Here is a 24,465-nt window from a genome sequence, read left to right as displayed (position 1 = left end):
GGCAGCAGGTGATGATGGATGTGAAAGCCAGCTTCACCATGAGACAGGCGGGTATTTAAGAAAGCAGTCGAGGAGAGCCTCCATGTGTGAAAGAGAGCATACAGCCTTTACCAAGGGAGCCTTCAAGGCTGGAGACAGGCTCAGGAGTAAAGAGCATCTGTTGTTCCTCCAGAGGACCTGGGCTTGATTTTCAGGTGGTTCAAAACCATCCATAACTCCAGTTCCTAGGGATACAATACCCTCTTCTGTCCTCCATGGGCACCAGACACACATGTGGTGCATATACATATACAGGAAGGCAAAACACACATGTAATTTTTAAAAAAAAGAAATCTAGGGTTTTTAAGGGAGAAAGCCCATGCGGGTGCTGCTCTGGGTTGGCAGGGTACTGGGCGCAGGTCGGACATGAACCAATGCTGAAGAGAACCAGCAGCCTGATCCAGGGAATACAAGAAACAGGGCATTGTATAACGTTTCCTAAAGAGGCACACATGTACTGTTAGGGAATTTAGGAGGAAGAAACTGCTATCACATGCTGTGTCTAAAACATGACCAGTTCCAGACCCTTGTGGGCCCTTTAGAGAGGGGCCACCTCAGTCAGGGCTCCGAACAGCCCACAGAGGAAGAGGTGCCATTGCTCCTCGTGTGTAGATGGAGGTCAAGAATAGCTACCCAAGGTAACACTGGGAATGAGGCGCCAGACTGGGCTACAGCCGGATTAACTGACTCCCAAGGGTTCCCAGGCCTGTCTTGGGATGAAGATGCAGGATGCTGAGCCAGGGGCTATGGTGAAAGAACAACACACTGCTGGCGGGGCTTCGCATCCAGCCTTGGCAACAGGGCTCCGGGACGAAGGGGCTGGAGGTATGTGGGAGCAAGAGGCCTGTGACCGGCCCTCAGCAAGTTCCTTTCAGGTCAAACTGGCTCTGGGTCCTCAGCCTTACAGAGACTCCAGAGATGGGGAAGATGGGAAAAGTCAGGACTTGGCCTTGGGGAATGAGAGGGCTGCTGGCCAGCCCCAATGTCAAGCCTGAACTCACCTGAGCAAAGTGGGCACAGGGCTAGAGTCCTAAAACCCATGGAATTCAGAGGCTTTGAAGATGGCTCTGGAGCTGGTCCTAACTTCTGAGGTTCCCTTAAAAGACCCAACATCTTGGAGGTAAGGCTGCCACAATGACCTCTTTCGCAGAGGTACATGTATGTCATTCTTCTCTTTCTGGGGCCCTAATAATCATTCTAGGGAGTAGCCAGGGCTTGGGCAGAGAAGGCTCAGGACAGCCAGTGCAGGGACTTCATTCTTGCCCAAATGCCCAGCTTCCTCAAAACTGGTCCAGATTGGTAATGCTTAATATTTTTTGCTTTAGGCAATACCTGCATGATTTGTGTTTGGAATGTTCAGTGATATTCACTGTCCAGTGGGGGACTGAGGGGGCAGCAGTTCTAATGACACAAAGCAAAGATTAGCCATCTCTTGTACATCATGGACTCTCTGGGTCATGAGCTGGATATCACAGACATAAAGGTCTGCCCAATAAGCAAGAGAAATCTGAATGGAACTCCTCTTGGTACTGGGTTCAGGTGATGGTTCACTTTGGTTCTGGGCCACTCAGGTCAGGTCGGGGCGAAGGGAAAGAAGGCTGGGATCTGCTCCAACCACGCCCCAGTTCTCCCACTCACTGCTTTCCAGCACCCCTGATGAAGGTGTCTGCTGTGTGGGCTGTGCTGGGATTCAGATAGCATGGAAACAGAGAGCTGAGTGTCAGGTTCAGAAATCAGATGGATGCCAACGTGGGTGTGCACGAAGAGGAAAGAAGACACAGGAAAGTGAAACCCAGCTGGCATCAAGGAAGGGTTCTTAGTGAAAATGGTGTGTGAGCTGAGAGGAAAGTTAACTCCCTTAACTGGATGGAGTTAAGATGGCAGTGTGGTAGGGGGGACGTGAACCCTACATTCTGGATGGAGGTACAGACGTCTGATTCTTTGGTCCCATTTCAGGGGGTGACAGCGCTACGGGGAAAGAAGTGTCACTCAAGAACTCAGAACAGGTGTGACCAGGCATGCTTCCAAGGCTGGAGACAACCATTAGAAGACCAGAAACAGCAGCTATAGAGGAAACAGTCTGGTAGAGATGCAGCTTGGCTTTAAGATAAGGGAGCATAAAAAGCCTTGGGTTTTTCTCCCTGGCACAGATAAATTCACAGGCTTCCTGACTGTGGGAAATCAATGTTAGCCTTTATTTCCCTGTCACTCGGTAAAACACGAATGCACAGTGAACAGGGCTTGTGCCGTGAGGTCGTGAGGTCGTGGTAAGGACGTACCTCCTCCTGGTAGCTGGTTCTGTAGGATCGCTCCAACTCCTCGTCCAGGAAGTTCAGGCTGAACTGATTGATGGGCGGCTTGAAGAAATAATCTTTCATCAGGCTGGAAGACACAACCAATGCACTCCATCAACACCAGCAGCACGGGGCTCAGATGCCTCTCAGCGAGCACATCACCAGAGCCACCTCTGAAAGTCACCATGTGACAGGTGTTGCTTGCACAGACACTGCTCTGGGAAAGTCCTTTGTGTGTTCTAGACACAATCATACGCTGTTTCCCTTCACTAAGGAGTGAGCACTCTCCACGATCACCACACTCCTTGTTAGAGCCTGTTTCTGAACAGGCTCACACACCCAGGATGGGAAGACAATGAGGCAGCCCATCATCCCGTGAGGTGATCTTTCCTGAGAGCCAGCAGATCTTGGTGCTGCGAGGACTTATACTGATTTGGAGACTTCAAATGAAGGCAACTCCAAAGGCTTCCTGTCATCCCGAATACTGACAGTAATTACACCTTAAAGGTAACAAGTTGTTACCGTGAGATGGTGTTTGCAGCTGGCGTAACTGTGGGGCTGCTGTCAAATATTCAGAGTGCAGGTGAGACTTGAAAATGATCGTGCTCAACCTGAGGAATCAAATCTGATTTATGTGACTCTTTTGTTCTTGTACGGACTATCAGCAAATCATGGCATCCTTGTAATGCTTTGGAGAGTTACTATAAATTTCAGGGAATGCTGGTGTGATTTCAGAAGGTACATACAAATATGGTGTGATCTCTCTCCCCCACATATTAGCCACTGGCCAGAAGAAGGAGCCTCAAATGTGCCTGCCACAATGGTGCACTTCCTCCTTTTCTTGCTACAGACTGGATTCTTTTCTGTGACAAATAGGCAATAACTTATGATCGTCTCAGACTCAAATGAGGGGACAGTCTGCTCCTTCATGTTGGCTCTGTACTCCTTTCTAGTGACAGGGGAAAAATGCAAAGCAGTCGCAGGAGGATTCTGGTATCGTCATTCCAGTAGTCTAGTGGCAGCTTCAACTGTGTTGAAGCTATGTGGCTCTTCTGCAGTCAATATTTGGAGTTTCTGCTTCTTGTTCTCACAGAAAATATAAAAGCAACTGCTGGGAGGACAAGACAGTAATCAAGACAGTTGGAAGGAGAGGAGGCATCCTTGGAGGAAGGGAAGAAAGACTTAAATTTCCCATCTTTTACCTTTGTTTTGTTTTCCCTGAAGACAGACATTGGTTAGTGCCATCACTAACCCTCTGATAAAAACCTGTAATCCCAGCATTCCAAAAGCCAAGGCAGGAAGATCATGAGTTTAAAGACCCACGGGCTATAAATATGAGCAGGGTGGGGCAGGAAAAGGGGAGAAGGGAGTAGAGGAAAGGAAGGGGAGTGAGGAAGAAGGAAACTCCTCCAGGTGCTGGGATCTTGGGTTTGCATCACCATGCCTGGCTATTTTAAGCCAGTCTTAATGGCTTAAAATCTAGGTACGAGGGACTGGAGAGATGGCTCAGCTGCCAGGAGTGCTCGTTGTCCCTCTAGAGGACCTAGGTTCCATTACCAGCACCCACATGGTAGCTCACAATCATCCACTATTCCTGTTCCAGAGATCTGATGTCTCCTTCTCACTTGTACACACATGGCATACAACATATACATGCAGAAAATATTCATACAAATAAAATAAAAATTAAAAATTTAAGTTAACACCCAAATATAGAAAATACCGGGTGACTACAGATAAAGAATGAGGTTACAAATCCCAGAAAAGCAAGAGGCAGGAAAGAGAAAGCCCAGGTTCTGCATATAAATTGTTCACACATCTAAGTCACATCTTGAAATTGCATCTTAATTGCACATGACTTGTAGACTCCAAACAGCACAGTTAAAGCAAAAAGAGACCATTTGAATCAGATAAGTGAACTGCTTGCTGAGACAAAATCTTAGTATTCTTCAAAGATAGAGAATGAAAGTCAGATTTTCTAAGTGTCACACACAACGTTGCTAGGCTTCCAAAGAATTTGGAAAACACAATGCCACATAAAAGAAATGCCATCACTGTATGTAGCGCAACTCAAGACAATGGAGAGTCTGGAGTAAGAGGACCGGGACTTACAATTCATGCAGCTGGAACAGTGAGGGCATGAATAAGGGGAGGAGAGCAGCAGGTATACATTGCAAGATTTCATTTAAAATGAAGTGACTTAACACTAACTCTAAGTCAGCAAATAAGGCCTAAGGGTGCTGCCCTAGACAGCTTCAGCTGTCAACTGACAGAACCCAGAGTTACCTGAGGCTGTCTCACCTGGGGGATTCACCAGCTCCGACTGGCCTGGGGTCTTTATTGTTGATTGATGTGGGAGGGCCCAAGGCACTGTGGGGAGTGCCATCCCCAGGTTGTATAAGAAAGACAGCTAAATATGAGCCTGGGAGGAAGCCAATGAGCAGAGTTCTATGGTTTCTGTTCTATATTCCTGCCTTGAGTTCCTTCAACGATGGATTGTGACTTGGAAGCTTAAGATGAAATAAACCCTTTCTTCTCCAAGTTGCTTTGGTCATGATATTTTATCACAGCAACAGACTAGAAACCAGACCAGATGTGTATCTGCGACTCTTGGAGCTACAGCTAGGCTTTGGCCAGGGTAACCAGCTGGAACAATAGAAAAAGAGTGAACACACACATTACTGGAACAAGGCTGTCAACCACCTGGACCTAACTGATGCTTGCAGGTCAGAGCATTCTGCAAAAGGGCAAAATAGTGAAGGACGGAACACCACACCTAGAATACATATTCAAGTATACATATCTCCACAAGAACAAGCCATGTATGAGAACATAAAACAAGCCTCAGTTTATATTAAAGGACTGACATCACACAGAGCATGTGTTTGGACAACAGCATTAGACTAGCTATCAATAACATATCCCAAAACCATTCATCACAAAAAGGAGCCAGGGCACCTTGGAGAAAAGGCTCGTTCCTGACTAGAGCAGGGAAGGTATGAAGAGAGCTTGGACCATCCTGTTGTGCTAAAGAGACTATGTCAAACAAAGGTCAAAAAGACCCCGTCTTAAGGGAGTCAACTGGCCAGATTCAAGCACTCGAGTGTAGTAAGCGTGGATGGAACAGAACAGAAGAGCATGAGCTCAGGTGAACAATGGTGGGTAAGGAGGTAACAGGGAGGGCGCCTCTGTACAGTGGCTGCCGGACACCAGCACGGCAACAGGCTGCAGATACAATCCACCACTTGGACTACCATAGCACAGACGGTTTCAGGCGAGACTCATCAATAGCTGTAACCCGAAGGACGTCTGACAAAGGGGCAACATCTTCCCGCAGATTGCCCATTAGTCATAGTGACAAGATAATAACGATAGTTGGAGAAACTGGTAATACCTCGCCAGTGAAGATGCCTATCACTTAATTAAGGACCAATGGGCATCATTTCCTCTGGATACAATATGGGAAGAAGAACATGATAGACGTCACTCCCATGAGGCCTGGCCAGAGAAGCAGAACCTGTGTTTGACAGGGACATTCACAAAACCCAACATCCAAGCCTTTCTACAAATGAGTCAGCTTGTAAGCTTTTCAAACGTTAACATAAAAGACTACACAAGACAGCCAAGGAACTGTCTCCGATTTGCACGGCTGTACAGGACGGACTGATCAGTAAAGGACACAATGTGTGAGTCTGGGCGGAGGGCGAGAGTGCCGCCAAAGACGTGAGGGGCCGTTTGACAATCTGGAATACGGACTTAAGGCTAGAAAGAACATCCCTAAACTTCCTGAGTTTCATGTACGTAAAACATCCTTATTTTTAGGAAGCGCCATATAAAGGGGCAGTAAGCATCCTGTACCAACATACTCGTCAGGTTCAAGACACAAAAACAGAGAAGAGAGGGAGAGAGGAGGATGGGAGGAGGGCACAGAGGGCAGGAGAGAAAAAAGTGAACGGTAAAATAAATACACACTGGGTGCGGCGGCACACACATATCTGCCAAAGCAGAGGGATTGCTGCAAGTTCAAGCCCACCCTGAGCTACAAAGCAAGTCCCAGGCCTGCCAGGACTGCACATGAGGCCCTGAGCCAACCACTGTTCTCGGAAAAGCTGGGAGGGTGTTAATAAGAACAAAGAACAACAGCAAAAATATCACAAACCACTTCTCTGTACGGTACCCAAAACAAGCGGGGCAGGAATGATGGCTCAGCAGGTAAAACCACTTGCTACCAAGCCTGACAATCTGTGTTTGATCCTCAAACTGACTCTTAGAAATTGTTCCCTGACTTCCAATGCGCACTGTACTTGAAAGCAGGGACACGCACACACTAAAGGAATATAATAAGAATAAAGAAAATAAATAAAATGCCAAAAGTTGGTGTATCAGGCAGAGAATATAGTTCCGAGCTAACCTCAGAATAAAAAGAAAGTGATATAACGACAAGAGAAGGCAGACATGTAGACACGGTGACTCAGAGCGCCCGAAGACTCTGCCACTGTGGCAGGCTGCCAGGGCTTACCTGTCCTCCTTGATGACATCCACAAAGTGGGCATCAGTTTTCTCGCGGATGTTCTTGAACCTCAGAGGGAGGAGGGCTGACTGGTCCAAGCTCACACCTGCCCACCGTCCCTTCTCCTGCAGGATCTCACACAGGGAGGTCTGGCTGTTGGTGAGCTTCTCCTCCGGAGGAGGGCTCAGGAGTCCGTTCTGGGTTTTGGAGCCCGGACCTCCAGAAGCCTGCCTCAAGACAAAGAGGAGGGACCACGGGGAGTGAAGCGGTCGCCAGGAGCACGTGCCCCTTCTCACCCGTCCCCTAGCATGCTGGGGTCCCCAGCATTCCATGTCTCCCCCAGCCCTGCTTCCCTTGAGGCCCTGCTTTGGGACAGGGCATGTCTGGGTGTTCGGCAGCCAGAGGAAAAGAGGTGGTAGAACAGCCATCAAGTGAAGAAGATGAGCTTCACACAGAAGGGGGCTACGGGGAAGGTCGGAGAAGCCCAAGGAAGGGTCCAGGGAAGGAAATCCTAGGCTTATGGATGAAGGGTGAACAGGACTTAGTTGGGGAGCCTCTGGCTATGAGAGTCACCCATCCGAGTCCCCTGCAGATTCTGTAGAATGACAGAGACGGGGCTCCCCAGGAAGCAGGTTCTAAAGCCTCCTTGAAGCTCTCTGCTCAGGCTTTATTCTGCTTTCCACTCCAGGCCTGCCCTGGTCTCAAAGCCTTGACTCCAGGCAGCCCCTAGGCTGTCAGCTCTGCCTCAGGAGTCTCTTGGGTGCATCTCTTACCTGGAGGAGGGCCTTTGTCCCCTTTGTACCTCTGCACTCTGCCATATATAAAGCCCAGCCCATAGCCCTCTAACCCAAGCCTTTTGAGCTGGCTACCTGTGAGGAATCTCACTCAGCTCTACTTCATATGAGTTGGCTCTAACCACCCACCCTGTTTTTCATTTTTCTTTAGTGCTGGGGACCAAATCCAGGGCCTTGTCCATGCAAACCACATGCTCTACCTTCACCATGAGCTACATGCCCAGCCCCACCACCATTTTATTTATTGGTCTATTCAAACCCAAAGCCTAGATGGTGTGGAGCGCTATTACCTAAGAGGAGTTATTCTCAGAACTAAGAAGTTGACGAGACAGGAATGTCACCTTAGGTGGATGCGCCAGGAGAGGTACTGACAGGAACAACAGCCATGAGCTTGTTACCTTGGTGCTGGTCTTAGGCTCGTCTTGACAGCCATTTTGCACAGCTCCTCCTTCTGCACCAGCTTCAGATTTGGGGGCAAATGTGATTCCACAAGAAGGGCAAGTCTGAGAGAAAACACAGGCCATAGGAATACACTTGGAGAGCAGCTCCACGACACATTAGACAATTCAGGGTTGCTGTCACAACCTGCTCTCCCAACAGGAGTGAGGGAACCAGGAAGCCGCATGGAGCCACACTGGTTCGGAAGGCCTGAGAACAAACCGGCAAGAAGAAAAGGGAAAGAGAAACCCGTACATGAACTCAGCGCAGCACAATGGCCAAGAGGTGGTGCAAATGCCTCCTGGATTTGAAGGCTCAACCGACCATGGTCATTCACCAAGGAGAGGTCATTCAGCCATGATGAATCAAAGCCCTGACACCTGCCTTAACACAGACAATCCCTGGACATACAATGCTTTTTAAAACAAGTTAATTTGTTCTTTAACAATTTCATCTCTGTATATAGTACATTCTAATTACTCTCAACCTTGATCTTTTTATCTTCTTTCCACTCCTGTCAACACCCCCTCCTCCCAATCTTTCCCACATTCCTGTCTTTTTGTTTTGTCTTGTGACCCACTGAATTTATCTAGGACCATCTGTGTGGGCATGGGTTTGGAATTATCCACTAGAACTTGGCAGGTTAGCTGGGTGGTGGTGGCACAAACCTTTAATCCCAGCACTACGGGAGAGGTAGAGACAACCAGATCTCTGTAGGTTCAAGGCCAGCCTGGTCTACAGGGCAGCCAAGGACAGCCAAAGCTACACAGAGAACAAAAACAAAGAACCTGGTGGATTTATCAGTAGACAGGCAATTGAAGACGACTCACCCTCTTCCAGAACTTGTCAGTAGCCAATAAACTTAGCAGAGAGGAACAGGGCCTGGTGGCGTATGCCAATAATTCCAGCACTCTGGGAGGCAGAGGCAGGTGGATCTCTATGAGTTTGAAGCCAGTCTGGTCTACAAAGTGAGTCCAGAATAGCCAAGGCTACACAAAGAAACCCTGTCTCGAAAACAAAACAAAACAACAACAACAACAAAAAAAATCAAACAAAGTTTAGCAGAGAGGGATAGAGACCCCGTGAGCCCCACTCCCACCCATTCCTGACTGCTGACAAGGCCAATACTGCCCATGGGATTATTGCCCTTACAAAAGGGAACCAATTAATTCCCTTGTCAGTCCCATTCTGTGAGAAAGGGCCATATAACTATGGACTGGATATCAAATGTACTGGCTTCTAGAACAGTGACTGATTCCTTTAAAAATATACATTTATTTTAAATTATGCATATGTATATTTCTGTGTAGGTATGTGCACATGTGAACAGGTGCCTGAGGAAGTCAGTTACCATCTGCCCAATTCAGATGCTAGGAATTAAATCCAGGTCCTCTGCAAGAACAGCATGTACTAACCACTGAGCCATCTCTCCAGCACAAAGACAAATTTCTTCTGTGTATGTCATCCAGTTGATGGATTTTTTTTGTTACATCACTTAACTGGAGTAAGACAGGCTTTTTTTCTTTTTAAGGGTGATGAAAATGTTCTGGAGTAACATGGTGATGGTCATACAACCCTGCAAATATACTGTAAACTGAATTGTTCGTGATTAAAAGGTTGGTTTCATGAATCACATCTTACAGTGACAAAACAAGTGAGTACAGTGTTCACCACCTTGTTCTTGAGCAACACGGAAGCTGAGGCTCATGAGCTCTATCTCTGTGCTGGGCAGGTGGATTGAAAACTAGGGACATGTACTGGCAGACTCAGGAATTCCAAGCTTGGAGGAATTAACTGACCTAGGATGGCAAAGGTCAGACGCAGTACAGACAGGCGTAGGACAAGAAAGGCTTTCTTTTTAAATATCCAGGAGCTTTGAGCCTCAGCTCAACCACTCACTAACTTGAAGACCCTCCCCCAATAAAATCGATTTACCTCAGGGCCCTCATATGTAAGATGAAAGCAGACACTTTTCTTGGAAAGATGCTTTAAAGATTAAGTGGAATACGTATGTATACAGCCTAACAGTTCCTGGGACTCACAATATCCTGAATAGAGTCATTGCTACTGTTAATGTGACAGAGCAGCCTAGGAATGGCATGGCAATGGCTAGCTGCCAATGAATATGATTTCTGCTCAGTGCAAACTATTAGGCACTAGGGTTAATTATGGAAGACTAGATATAATTGGGAAATTAAAAATATGCAACGCTTCATAACCTAAGGGCAAGAGTATGACGTAGGTTAACATCCAAACTGAGGTCACAGGTCACTGCTGCATGAAATGAAAGCATAAAGACTCTAAAGAGTTACGTAGTTTGGGAATCTGATATAATGCAGACTAAACATACATATTCATTTGAAAGATGAAAGTAACATGCCAAAGCAGCTATTTATCAGCTAGCATATCTGAACAAATACTAGCTCCCAGGTAAAGTCTGCTTATATTCTTTATTTTTAAATTTCAATTCTCTGTGTACACGAGTGTATGTGTGCTGGGTATATGGAAGAACTCAGAGGACAGCTTCACGGAGTTTGTTTTCTCCTTCTATTTTTAAGTGGGTTCTGGGGATCAAATTCAGGTTGTATGGCAAGCACTTTCCCCATGGAGCCATCTCGCCAATGCTGTGCTTACACACTAAAACCGATATCAACAAGACAGAACTCTTCCCACTGCTAAATCAATACATTTTTTGTTTTTTTGAGATGGTATCTCATGTATCTCAGGTTAGTCTTGAACATATGTATCAAAGAACAATCTGATTCTCCTGTCCCTACCCACCTACTGCGGGGCTTGTGGGCGTATCCCGCCATACCCAGCTACAAAGAGAAAAATGTCAAAACATCTTGTGGTATTGACTGAGTTAAAGCTCAAACATTTGCTAATGGACAGGGTTATGAGTCAGGAAAGTATTCACCACACCAGTGTGTGGACTAGTCCATGGGGTTTGTTTCTTTTCTCCTATCTTTCTTTTCTTTTCTTTTCTCCATCCCTCCCTTCAACCCTCTCTCCCTCTTTCTTTCCCAGCACTGGGAAAACAGAGACAGGAGGACCCCTGGGCCTTGCTGTCCAGCCACTATAGATGAACCCAGGATCTCCAGACTCAGCGAGAGGCTTGACTGAGTCTCATTACAATGGACAGTGACTGAAGGAGATGCCTGTCATTGCCCTCTGGCCTACACACATGAACACACGCATGCCTGCATGCACACATCATCCAACATCAAGCACAAAGTGACCCCCTGAGCCCCCAGTGGAAGAATGAGTAAACAGGCCCAAGGTAGGGAAGAGAGCCTGCACTGGTGCGGGTGCAGTGTTTGCCTTCTCCTCCAGAGGGCGCACTCAACATGTCACTAACCAAGAAGTTGACTGCGGCAAGACACAGCCTAGGTAGTGGGGACAGGCTGAAAGACATTTATTTGATTCAACCCCTCGGTGCCACAGATCTTGAAACGGGAGAGTGAAACAGTAAACATTTATTATTTCTCTGACTACTTTTAAACATCAAGACTTTTGCAGAGCCACACAGTTCAGTGGTTAAGGGCATCGACACTGCCACCATTCTGCCACAGTGGTCCCGGTTCCGCAGCTAATCGGCACAGGACCGCTCTAAGCCTCCGTACAAAATGGAGTTATGTCTACATAATGGTGTTACTACAAGGGCAAAATGAGGATGCTCATGTGAAGTGTGGCAGGACACTTCTTTGAATTTTTGAGACAGGGTTTCTCTTTGTAGCCCCGGCTGTCCTGGACTTTCCAGACTGGCCTCAAACTCACAGAGATCCACCTGCCTCTGCTTCGTGAGTGCTGGGATTAAAGGTGTGTCAGAATACTTCAAAAGCAGATTTACCTACCTATGTATCTATCTGTCTGTCTGTCTGTCTGTCTATCAGACCTGGTCTCAGGGCTGCAGAGCTGGCTAGGTTAAGAGCACTGGCTACTCAATCATGAGGACTAGAGTTCAGATCCCCAAACTAATGTCAGGAGGCTCACAAAACACCTGCAACCCTCTCCTGGCCTCCACGGGTACCCACACAAGTGCGCACATATCCTAACACACACCAACATAATTAAAGTAAAATAAACATTGGTCTAACACAGGGTCTCGCTATATAGCCTTGGGGTCCTCAAACTCATCACACAGTTAAGGCTGTCTTTGGAGTTGCAACCATCCTGCTTCCACGCCCGAGTGTTGGGATTACAGACAATGCACCACCACGGACAGCTTCAAAGCACTTTCATTTTGTATGCCAGCTCAACTCACATGGTAGATCTTTCAAGAGAGAAGGGTTTTAGAAGCACATTCTGGCTATATAGAGGGAACTGATCGGTAATGTCTGCCATGGGCAAAAGGCTGGACAAGGGGGAACGTAGCTGCTGTCTCAGGACCTTCTTAGCTGGGAGGCACTGGGGCGGGGGGGGGGACCTAGACCTGTAGCAAATCATTTCACTGAACTCTAAAATGGACTCTATGCTAGCCTTTCTTTCTCAGCTACTTTATTTTGGGGAGATTTTCTTGATTAGAAGTTTAGAACAAATGAAATTTCAAAAAATTTCAGAAAAAGCTACCTTCTTTGGGAGAGATACTCTCCTGTCTCAACACCCTACTCAGCCTGTAAGCCCCTTTGTAGCATGAGGCCTCTACTGAACAATGTGTGTGCCTCTCTTCTTCCTCTACAGCCCCAACAGCAAGTTTCCTTTGACTATTCCTATGGCCTAACTTCAATCTGAATTACAGCATATTATAACCCAGTCTTTGCTGAGCACTGACACATCTGTGAAACCTTCCCCACTCAACAAAAATGTCCATCTCCCCTGCAGCTATTGGTATCTCCACCATTGCCAAGAACCTCCCACCCCAACCCAGACAAGAGCCTTTCCTGTGCACCCTGGGAGGCATGGCTCACTGTGGAGCAAGGCTGACAGGCCTTCACTGTCACAATGACAACAGCCATGGTTTGGAAGTGTTCACGCGCTAACGACAGAGTAACAGCCAGGTCTGAGGGCTTGTCAAACATAAGCTCAGGGAATCCTCTTGACCACGTGGAGCCTTCTGGTGCTAAGAAACAGCAAGAACAGTTGCTGTGCAAACATGATCCCGGCACCTATACTAAAAAGGCCAAGAGCAACCAGCAGTCTTTACCCTGGTGCTGGAGCTGGGGCAGCGGTCGGAGGATCACTGGGGATCCCTGGACAGACAGCCTGGCCAAAAAGCTCCAGGTACAGCTGGGAGGCCCTCAATGTCTCAAGGGAATGAGACGGAAAGTGATAGAGCAGGACAGCCAATGTCGTCTGCTGGTGTCACGTGTGTGCACACAAGAACTCACATTTGTATATACATGTATACACACACAAACCACACACGCACCGCACACGATGCGCGTGTACACAAACTCAAAGAAAAAAAAAGACATAAGCCTTCTCAGGACAGACTGTTTTGTGGACCCTGGGGTTTGACCCGGGAGCTCGTGGTCCCTGACCACCATGGGACTTTACCCTGGCTGCGTTTCCTTCACAAGGAGGGCCTAGGAATAATCCTGACACTGAGCTGCTAGACTCTGATCACCTGAAGTGACCCACGCTGCTGTAAGCGTTATTTTAGCTCTTCTGAGCGGTTCTACTGGCACATACACACTAAAGGGAGCACTACAAACCCCTAAACAGCATACCTACAGGCCAAGGAGTTTGCTGGCTGTTGCCTGGGAAACCTGAGAGTCCTTGGAAACTCACCAAGAGCACACTTCACCTTCCCCTCCCCACCTTGGTGGACATGGGCTTTGAAGGAAAAAAAAATCACAACTATTCCTCTAACATACACGGACCCGTCTTCATTCCTTTCTAACATGTTTCAATGCATGTACCCTAATTATGGTCAGAATACATGGCACAGAGCTATAATGTAGGGTTGCTGGGTCTTCTGTTTGTTTGTTTTTATATAAGGCTGTTTCCCATTGAAGATAAATCATTTTGAAGTCAACACCTGTCCCTTTTCATAACTGCCAGAGGGAAGCCTCTTTGGGGGATGGAAACATCAGTGAGGTCCTGGCCTTGCCTGTTTAGTCTACTGATTACTGACTAGTTAGCAATGTGTCCTGGTACTAGAAGACGCATCCACTGCCATGAAGCTCATGTTGGACCGGGCCGGCTGGGTAAGCAAGACACTGCTGACAGCAAACAGCAGTCACTGAGTTTCCCTCCAAACTCTTTGTGTCTCAGTGTTTTCCTCCCCAGAAACTCCCATAAAACAGGAACAATAAGTTCCATTTTACACAAAAGGAAACCAAGGCAGAGAAGAGGAGGGGCTCACCTATATCGTCACACAGCTAGAAAGGCATGAAGGAAACATGAGCCCAAGCAGAAAAACTCTTGGCCCTAACCACCACTCACTGGGTGCTCCACAGTGAGAGCACGTCACCATGTCGTCTGTGGCCGGGGATCCGGTATGGACAGGAACACTTTCAAAAGAGATGATTTCTGCTAAGAAAATATTAGAGGTAAACAGAAACGAATCCTTAGAGGAAACACAAAGCAGCAATTATCAGAGAAAAGAAAGGCTCCACAGACATGTGAGAACAGGAAACAGACAGTTCAGGAACACTGGAGGCAAAACTATGAATAAACAACTGTAAAACTCAGACACAGATCTCAAAGCCACCTTGTATAGAACCAAGGAACAGTAATTACTGAAGTTTTTTTACTGAATTCCTCAGCCCTACAGGACTTTTGAACTTAAAAGCTAAGGCTGGTTTAAAAAAAAAAAAAAAATCAAGCGAAGGATAGATTAGATTCAGCTGAGCACGATGGTGCAGGCTTGCAATCCTAGGAGCACAGGCCGAGAGGTCAGGAGTTCAGGGACAGCCTGGGCTGCATCAGACCCTATCTTTAAAAAAAGGAAAAAATGTCAAAATTAGTTTCAGTTGACCTTGAGGAAAGAGGATTGTTACTATGTTGTGGGAGTATTCTATCAGAAAAACAAAATAAGGAAAGTATTTAGTATTTTGGGAGACTTCACTTACACATAGCATTGCATAGCCTGTGACATTCATTAAGTGGCACTATGCATATCTTCCCAGTTCAATTAATATGCGTACTTTAGTACATTTTTGTTTACTTATGTTGTATACATGCTGTGGCACGCATGTGGGAATCAGAGCTTGTGGGAGTCTGCTTTCTCCTTCCACCGTGAGGGTCGTGGGGATTGAACTTAGGTTGTCGGGTTTGGTGACAAGCGTCTCAGAGGTTTCAAATTTTCCTTAAACAATATTTTCTGACGTACAATTGTGGGACACGGGGTCAAGTGCACTCTGTCGCCTGCCTTTACTCCCAGCGCTTGCGAGGCTGCGGCAGGATGGCAGTGCGTGTGAGGCTGTCTGGGTTATGCTGCAAGACTGCCTCCCAAACGCCTCTCTGGGTTCTCAGGTTTTGGAACAGGTAGCAATGGCTGCTAATGCAGGCCTGCGACTAGAGACATCCTGTCTGGGCTGCTCGACCCAGAATTTTCACAAGTCAGCCAGACTAGAGTCCCTTTCATACATCACACCTGTGCTCATCCGGAGACTCTGCTGCAAAAGGAAACATGCTTTGAGAGCCACCATGTTTATGCTAAGCCTCCTCAGGGTGTCTAGACATAAACCCACAAGGAGTTTACCTCTTTGATGAAGCGATCCCTGACAAAGGAAAGCACCTCACTGAGGGGAGTAAACAGACCCTGCAAAGGAGTCCAGTGCGTGGAGAAGCTCACACTAGTGCAGACAATATTACCAAGGCAAACAATGTCATGTGTTCATGGTATTGACAGGTGTACTGGAGAAACTGGCACAAAGAATGGAGAGCAGATAACTGGCATTTTACAAAAAGCAGATAGCCCCTTTTACTCAAAAGGGGGTCATACAGGGCTGATGACTATCTTCACTGCCTTAGATGTGGACTCAGTGCCCTACCCCTCCGTGCTACTGAGAACTCAGGACTGGATGCCTGCTCTCTTCCTATGCTGGGGAGACGGGGCTCCTGGCGGCAGCAATCCCATCACGTGGCCTGCCTTTTATCTCTTCAGGTTCTGTGCACCCCAGATGTGGAATCCAAATAATTCCAATGTTCTAGCATAGCTCTAGTCTGAAAAATCCTGATCATGTGGCCAACATATCCACATAGAACTAACTCAACCTTCTCTCCTGAAAAAGACATGAAGATCTTCTTTCCCCTCTCTCACAAATGTCTTGACAGTTCAGTCACCTTGACAGACTCTGTATTCAATTTCCAGGAAACTCATCGTTTGGAAGTATATGCACGGCAGTAGAATATACTAAGTAGCTTTTGCCCTTCAGATCAAAACAGATTTTACAACTAGAAGAAGATGGTTTTCAAGAGGACAGAGATCTGTCTTAAGGCATTTTAGCCTAGAACCCTCGAGGCTAGATCTGCCAGTATGTCATGGGGAACTCAGCCACACATGCCCAACAGGCAGATGAAACAAGTTATTACTTTTGAGTTTTGAATTTCTTAAATAAGGCTCAGTTTGTGGCCTGGGGGAAGCCACTTTTTTCCCCAGGCAAAAGAACACTTTTGGAAAGCCATATTTTTAAATCTTCCCTGCCTGTGTTAAGCCAGTCCATAACACGACAGCCCCTCTTGCTGACGCCATAGAGGACCTGTCTGCATCTCTGAGGCAGGCAGTTGAGGGAAAGGCGTATCCTGACTGCCCTCCATATACAGGGGTCCAGCACTACCATCCTAGGCTGTCACCCAGGACAGGAGCTCAGCATTCTTTTTCCCTCTCTCCCAGGGGATACTGGGCAATGCTGGGGACACATTTTGGGTTAGCGTAACTGGGGAGGGAGTATATGTGGTGGAAGTAGGCAGAGGTCGAAGATGGTGCTGTCCATCTGGCAATCTGCAGGACAGCCCAATAGCCAGGACTACTGGCTCTAAACTGTTAGAATTAAAAATAAACTTCATTAAATTAATAAAGCACACGAGTAAAATGATAAATGAGTGCTTTCAACAACCCTGGACACAACAATGACTAGAAATATATCTTCACATATAAAATAAGATAGGTGCTCCAGCAGATTGCCACATTGTAAAGCTAGTTTTATTTTGTTGTTTGTTGTTGTTTTGTTTTGTTGTTTTTTTTGTTGTTTTTTGTTGTTTTTTTGGAGACAGGGTCTTGCCCTCTAGTTTAGGCTGATCTCAAAATCACAGTAATCCTCCTGTTTCAGCTTCCTGACTGCCGTAATTATAGACATAAGCCACCATACCCAGCCTATAAAAACTCTTAAACTTATGAACATACAGCTTTCAAATATAATAAATGTAGGTAAGTCCTACTAGACAACAGGTGTTACCACAGTCCATCACTCCAAAGAGCAAAGAACTATTAGAGGCATCTTGCTCTCTTTTAAAAAATGGAAACAGTAAATATTTAAACGTGAAAATAAACAGAAGAAGGGGCGAGAAAGCACACACATACACACAGAGAGACAGACAGGCAGAGAGACGAGAGAGACAGAGAGACAGAGACAGACAGAGACACAGAGACAGAAACAAAAAGACAGAGAGACACACACAGACAAAGACATGGAGAATGAGTAAAGTAAAAGTAAAAATATAAATAGAAGGTACCAATAGGGACACTAAATCCAATGTGATAAGGAAAAAAAAAAACAGCTCACAATGAGAAAAATCTCTTATGCCCAAGGTTGGGTATGTTAATTCCTTAGTAGTTTTTTATGATATAATGTCAGTATAGAAGTAGGCACCTCTAGACAGCCATCAGATCTCTGCTCCAATAACAAAATACCAGAATGCTCTCACCAACGCTATTCTGTTCATGGAACTACATTGCAATGTTCACACATACCAACACAACTTAAGATAATTACAAAATTATTGGGGGGGGGTGGACCTTTAGTGGTGGATTTCTGTGAGTTCGAGGCCAGCCTGGTCTACAGACCTAGTTCCAGGACATCCAGGGCTACACAGAGAAACCCTGTCTTGAAAAAAAAAAAGATAATCACAAAATTGTGGATTTAAAGAAACAGGAGAGCATTTAAGGTGGTCTCCAAAATAAAACAGATCCCAGCTCTTCAAGTATGCTGTGAGGAAAATTACCTTAACTGACATTATCATTGTCTCTGAGAGGTCCCCAAAGACACCATAGGTTGCAGAAAAAAAAAAATTAACTAAACTCAAACAAGAAATATCTTTATGCAAAACAGAGAGGAAATGGAGGCATGTAAAAATGTTTAAAATGCAAGATTATTAAAAATGCACAATGTAACTAACTCTATGCTAAATTCTTAAATTATAAAAACTAAACTGATAGGCATCCCAAGTCACTTGCCACAGGGTGTTTATTAGTTCATGTATTCTACCACAGAGTTACTACGAAGTTGTAGAAGAGAGAGAGAGAGAAAAAAAAAAACTAACCTTAAGGTTATCAAAGGTTTTGACAGTCTGCGCCAAGTCACTGACACTCCCTGGCGATGCTGTCCCCTGTCCCCTAGGGCCTGAGGACGCCCGTGAGCCGTCAATGACCTCAAAGCCAGAAAGCAGGGCCTCTGCACAGCTGCAGTGAGACTCCTTGGCTCTCTGACCCGATATCAGGTATGTCTTCAAACCTATGATGGATAAAAATTACAATCAGCACAGATGGAAAGCACGGTTGGCTGAAATACAGCTGGGTCTTATTCTCTGGGTGGAGAACACACCCCTGGAAGGCGGAAGTACCGTGAAAATGTGAACGCCACAGTTTACGATGCCTTCCTCTGTTTTCCCAGGCAGATACAGCCTTAGAGACTGCTTGCCTCCAAGATGCACCATTTATTTCTATCATGTTTGCTCTGAAGAGCGGCTGGCCGCATGCTTTACCTCTGGGAACTAGAATAAATGTTAACCCTTCTTCCACGAAGGCATCTTGTGTCTGCCGTGTGAAGACAGCACGACAGGCTGGTGGCCAGCTCCGTCGTCTACTTGGTTTGGTTCTGGTCTGTAAATACCCATCCCTGAGAACTAATATAAGGAGCCATCCCAATGTGAGGGTGATCTCAACACCAGGCAGGGCCCTTCATCCAGGAAACTGTCCAACCGCACTGCAAGAGAAAATACAGACAGCTTTTCCTGGGGAATGTGGCACCTAAACTAGAGAAAAGGCTGCGCAAGCGCGCCATGTCACTGCCCATTCACCAAGCGCTTCCTTCCTACAGCGTACTATGAGGACCGTAGAGGGAACAAGAGGACACACAAGCTACGGTTGGGACCTGTGTGCCATCGATCGCTTGGAGACCAAGTGGACGATCAGGTGTGACAGTGGTTATGTGACCAACGTGCAGGGTAAGGATAAATGCAGTACTCCAGGAATATGAGACACTACACCTTGGAGAGGCCCTCTCCAAAGCGCAAGGGCTGCTACCGATAGGATTAAGTGGGGTAGGAGGGGGGCTGGGGTTCCTCCCTTGTGATGGGACTGAGGTTCTTAGAAAGGTTTTATGTAGTTCTGGAATGGCTTTTCCTTCCTGTGACGGTGTTTCCTTCCCTCAGAAGGACATACCCTCAAGCAGGCAGCTAACGCAGCCTAATGCCTTGATCTGAGGCTTATAAGCCTTCAGAATTCTGAGAAATAACATTCTCTTCTCCTAAGTCACCCAGTCAGTGGTATTCTGTTATGGCAGCACCATCAGACTAGGACAGAACGGCATGTCCTCAAGTGAGGTCAGCCCAGGCACCCATCCCCAGACGGTGGGTATTTCTAGAATAGTCTGTGGGGATTCCTCCAATAAAAAAGCCTTTGGCAGATGTAGTCAACAGATGGTACTAAGCTTAGTATGGCTGTGTGTTGTGTGTAGTGTGTGTGTGTGTGTGTGTGTGTGTGTGTGTGTGTGTGTGTGTGTGCATGCATATATCATCTGGTCCTGTGAGGGATAGACAAGCCTCCATATTGCCAGTTGTAGTTCAGGCAAAACCTGCATCCAGATAACAAGTGAAGGCACCAGGCTGATTGGCAGTTTTTATTCTAGCACTTTGAATTATGCCTTGTACTGTTTCTAGTGTAAGTCAGCTATTAATCTTTCATGGTTTCCCTTTACAGTTCTCTTGATGCATTCAGATTATCTCTCTGGTTTTTACCATGTTCTAGTGTGTTTTCTGCTGCTGTGATGAGCACCATGACCAAAAGCAATTTAAGGAGGAACTGTTTTATTTCAGCTTACAGGTGATGGTCTCCACTGAAGGAAGCCAGGGCAGGAGTTCAAGGCAGGGCGCTGGAGGCAGGAACTGAAACAGAAGCTGTGGAGGGGTGCTGCTTTCTGGCTTGCTTTCCATGGCTTGCTCATTCTTTTCCTTCTATAATGCAGGGCCACTTGCCCAGGGGTGACACAGCCCAAAGTGAGTTGGGCCCTCCTATCACACCAATCATTAGTCAAGAACGTGCCCCTTACCCCTTGCCCACAGGCCAGTCTGATGGAGGCAATTCCTCAGCTGCCGTTCTCTCTCCTCCCAAGTGACTCCAGTGTGTGTCAAGTTGACAAACATAAAACCAGCACAAGGACGTTTAGCTGAGTGTGTCATGGCTAATCTCTCTGTGTTCATCGTGTGTGTGTGTGTGTGTGTGTGTGTGTGTGTGTGTGTGTGTGTGTGTCGCTGGGACAGCATCTGCCCTGCAGTGCACTCACCTATGGGTGTCGGCACAGTCTGCATCATGGATGGCACAGGGAAGCAGGGAAGAAAGAGTGAAGGAAGGGGCTGGTGGAAAAGGCGGACACAGAGGATGAGAAGGGTGGTAGCGACAGGCAATGCTTCTCTGTCAGGCAGCCAGTACAGGATGGGGGTGTGATGTTTGAAGAGAAGACCCCAGCCTGAGGCTCAGGCTCTACCAAGCTCTTAATTGCAGGAGCCACTTGGCCTTGCGTTCATCTTGTTTTCTGGTGAGGTGAGGCTGAGAAGAGGACCAGCCACGAGACTGGGGTGATACTTGGAGTGTTCGAGAAGACAGCCTTTATGGCAGTGAACATCAGCGCATGCGCACACCTCATCAGCGCACAGTGTGCCTGATGGTGGCAGCTATTACCATCAGCAGGGTGTCTGACCTGCTCTTCGTCAGGGGCCCTTTGCATGCTCCTTCTACACAGGAAAGCAGGTGGACGAAATAAGTATCTTTTTATTTATGCTTTCACGTGGAGAGCTAAGTTCAAAGTGAATCCTGCTGCCCACACTCAACGGACCCTACATGAAACAGAAAGGTAGGATCCTCAGTGAGAAAAGAGCTACAGGGAGTCATGGATCTGTGCACTAAAATAGTGGGGAGCCCCCCTCACAGACGCCCCTTTCTGCTATGCTTTTAGTTCATCTGGGCTGAAAGGCCAAAATCGGAAGACAAAGCATTTATTTTATTGAATGTGCATACATAGGAGAATAATTAGTACTCTTCCCTGAAATCTTTCTGGGCAATCCATTTCTTACCTCTCCAACACTCATCTGTTATCAGCTTCGTCTTCCAGGGCTGCAGAGAGGAGAGGTGATTCCTAACGTGTCCCCACCTCGTGAAAGAACTCGTACGTGCAGCTTCTCCTGGTTCACCCCTTGATTATTTCGCTCCCTCCCTCTTCTCTTCTACACTGGAGACGGCACCCCGACCGAGGACATGCAACTGTTCTAGCACCGGGCCATTCCCAGTCATAGCACTTAGAATTTACTTTATTAGCACACCTTAATCATAGTCAGTGGGTTCTGTTATGACACCCTGAGACATATGTACAATGACCATATTCACCACCATTGCCCTCTCTTGTTGATTCCTTGTATCTTTTATTTTATTGTATTGGATTTTTGATAGTCCAATGAGTTTAATTAGGGTTGTTAACAAGACCACAGATGAAGAGTTATTTTTAGAAGTCTGGCGACTTACCAGTGCCTACACACACACACAAAAGGAAATTTCTTTCCCTCCCCAGGAACCATTAACTTGCCTAAAGATCCCTGGGAAGAAACAGGGCTTTAGAAAACCCTCCTCTTCTTCTTTTTTTTTTCCCCCCCAAATTTTAAGACAAGGTCTTACTAAGTTGCTTAGGTTGAACTCAACCTCACTTTGTAGCCCAGGCTGGCCCTGACTATTTGTTCCTCTTGCCTTCACCTCCTAAGTAGCTAAGATTCTAGACCTGGCTTTCTTTGAGTATTTTGTGTGTGTGTTTGTGTGGTCCATACACAGAGGCCAGAAGGGACACTGGGAATCCTGTTCTATCTCTTTCCATCTGTTCCACTGAGAAAAAGTCTACCATTGACCCTAGATTTAAGGCAGCAGCAAGCAAGCACCAGCAACCCTGACTTGCACCCAACTCAGGCTTTACACCCCTCAGCCTGGGGTTACAGCCACACCTAGCTTATTATGTGGGTGCTAGGGTTCTGGACTCCAGTGTCCATGCTTTCACAGCTAGCTCTCTTACCCACCAAGCCATGGCTCCACCCGCAAATATTCTTAAGTATAGTCAGCCCTCCTCATCCGTGGATTCTTCATCTATGAATTTAATTGTGGCTCAAAAATAGTTTTTCAGAAAATTGTACCTAGGGACCTAGAGAGATGGCTCAGTGGATAAAATGCTTCATTAAGACCAGCGCTCAGATGCCCAGAACCCAGGTAAAAGTGAGGCAGATGTGGCAGTTACCTGTAACTCGGCACTTGGGAGGCAGAGATGGGATCCCCAGAAAGAGTCAGCTAACTAGTCTGGCTGATTGACAGCTCTGGGTTCACTAGCCTCAATAAATAGAGTGGGAGGCTATGGAAAGAGACACCCAAGATCAACTTTAGATCTTCACATGCATGCACACACATGTACTCAGAGAATAATGCACACGTGCAAACACGTAGACACGTGCATATCACATATGTACACATGAAAAACAAAGTAAAATTGTGTCTGTATTGAACACATACAAACATTTTTATTGTCTATGGCTTAGGTAATCCTGTATAGCAAATATTTATACGGCACTTACACTATATTAGGTATTATGAATAATCTAGAGATATTCATAGATTATATGAAAATATTACATTTTACATAAGGGACATGAACATTCTCATAATTTGGTGTCCACAGGGAATCTTCAAGCCAACCCCCCAACAGTACCAAGGGATGCCTGCGTAGCATCAGTTCTTGAGGACAAAAACTCTGTCTTGTAGACACTAAAGATCAGTTTTAGTGGCTGAGTATATGAACGAACGACAAAGTTCAGTTTAGAAAAGAAGAATGGTTCTAGCATCTTCTGTCCTGCCATTTGTAGTGGGGCTCTTGACTGGAGGGAGAATTTCTCGGTCACCAGGAATCTAAGGACTTGGTGGTCAGAGCACCAGAAAGAGAAGAGATGGAAGGAGAGCCAGGAAACAGTGCTTGAGACAGGACTTGGAGGTTAGAAGAACAACATAACAAATGCCTAGAGGCTGACATCACTAATGAGTTAAAACAATAAACACAAGACAGGCAATTAGCTTAGACTGGCTCATAAACATCCTAAAATGTCTCTTCTCTTTGTCTCCAAGAAAATGAAAATTATTTATTAAGCCAAAGTTCAACTGGTCAAAGGAAAATAAGAATTAAGAGCACTCTTAACCTATTAAATCACCAAGATCTATAAAACACTTTACTTTTATAATGTTTTTGCTTAAGAGCAAAAGTTAGGTAATTTTTTTTTCTATCTTTTTAACAAAAAAAAAAAAAAAAAAAAGATAGGTCAAATTCTTCCACTCCTATGTAAAACAAATGACTGTTGGAACTGACATGTGGGCTCAGTATTTGATGATAAATCATGTTTCATTCAATAGTATATAATAGTATATACAGGGTATACTGGTAAGATTTTATCTGTAAAAAAAAATAAGTCCAAAAAATAAAATCAACCTTCAGCTCTGGTGGTTTAACACCAGGAGTCTTCGCCCAGGCTGCAGGGCTGACGACTCTGGAAGATCGCACTGAGCAGCCCACAGCAGCCCACTCATTCATAACTCCCTTCCCTTACCCAACAAACTTCACTAAGTGCCAGTACCTGGGCTGAGGACTAAAACACAGAAAGGGCTCCAGCTATAGAAACTGAGTCGGACGAAAATGTTGACCTTAGTTTCCTCATCTTTGAAATGGAAATACTATGACACAGTAATGATTCCCCTTCAGAAGGCTGTGGGCGCTAAAGGACTGCTGAGGAGTAAGTCAAGAAAACTGAGGGAGGACGCAAATGACTAAACAGGAGAGTGAGAGGCTTGGCAGAGAAGGGGGGAACAGTAAGCAAGAGTAACACAGTCTTCAAGAAGCGGGAATTCATGGGTCACAGGCTTCTCTGACTACATGCTCAGAAGTCATTACAGCTTTTGAAATGAGTGAGCAACAGAAGAGAAATGGAGGCCCAG

At 46.1% G+C, this 24,465-nt stretch overlaps 1 protein-coding gene across 1 annotated transcript in view; it reads right to left on the bottom strand.

The window, feature by feature from the left end:
- Positions 1–24,465, bottom strand: part of Adcy9 (adenylate cyclase 9) — a 117,608-nt gene that overhangs the window by 18,034 nt on the left and 75,109 nt on the right. Inside the window, exons 3-6 of the mRNA XM_055604558.1 lie at positions 18,504–18,694; positions 8,036–8,140; positions 6,853–7,070; positions 2,319–2,421 (exon numbers count right to left, since the gene is read on the bottom strand). Of these exons, the coding sequence (XP_055460533.1) occupies positions 2,319–2,421; positions 6,853–7,070; positions 8,036–8,140; positions 18,504–18,694 (617 nt within the window). The remainder of the gene's footprint in view (positions 1–2,318; positions 2,422–6,852; positions 7,071–8,035; positions 8,141–18,503; positions 18,695–24,465) is intronic.

The sequence above is a fragment of the Psammomys obesus genome, unplaced genomic scaffold (genome assembly GCF_907164565.1).
Source record: "Psammomys obesus unplaced genomic scaffold, mPsaObe1.curated_primary_1811, whole genome shotgun sequence".
In the NCBI taxonomy this organism is placed as follows: Eukaryota; Metazoa; Chordata; class Mammalia; order Rodentia; family Muridae; genus Psammomys; species Psammomys obesus.
The sequence above is the reverse complement of the archived record's forward strand: the minus strand, read 5'-3'. Positions and strand labels throughout refer to the sequence as shown.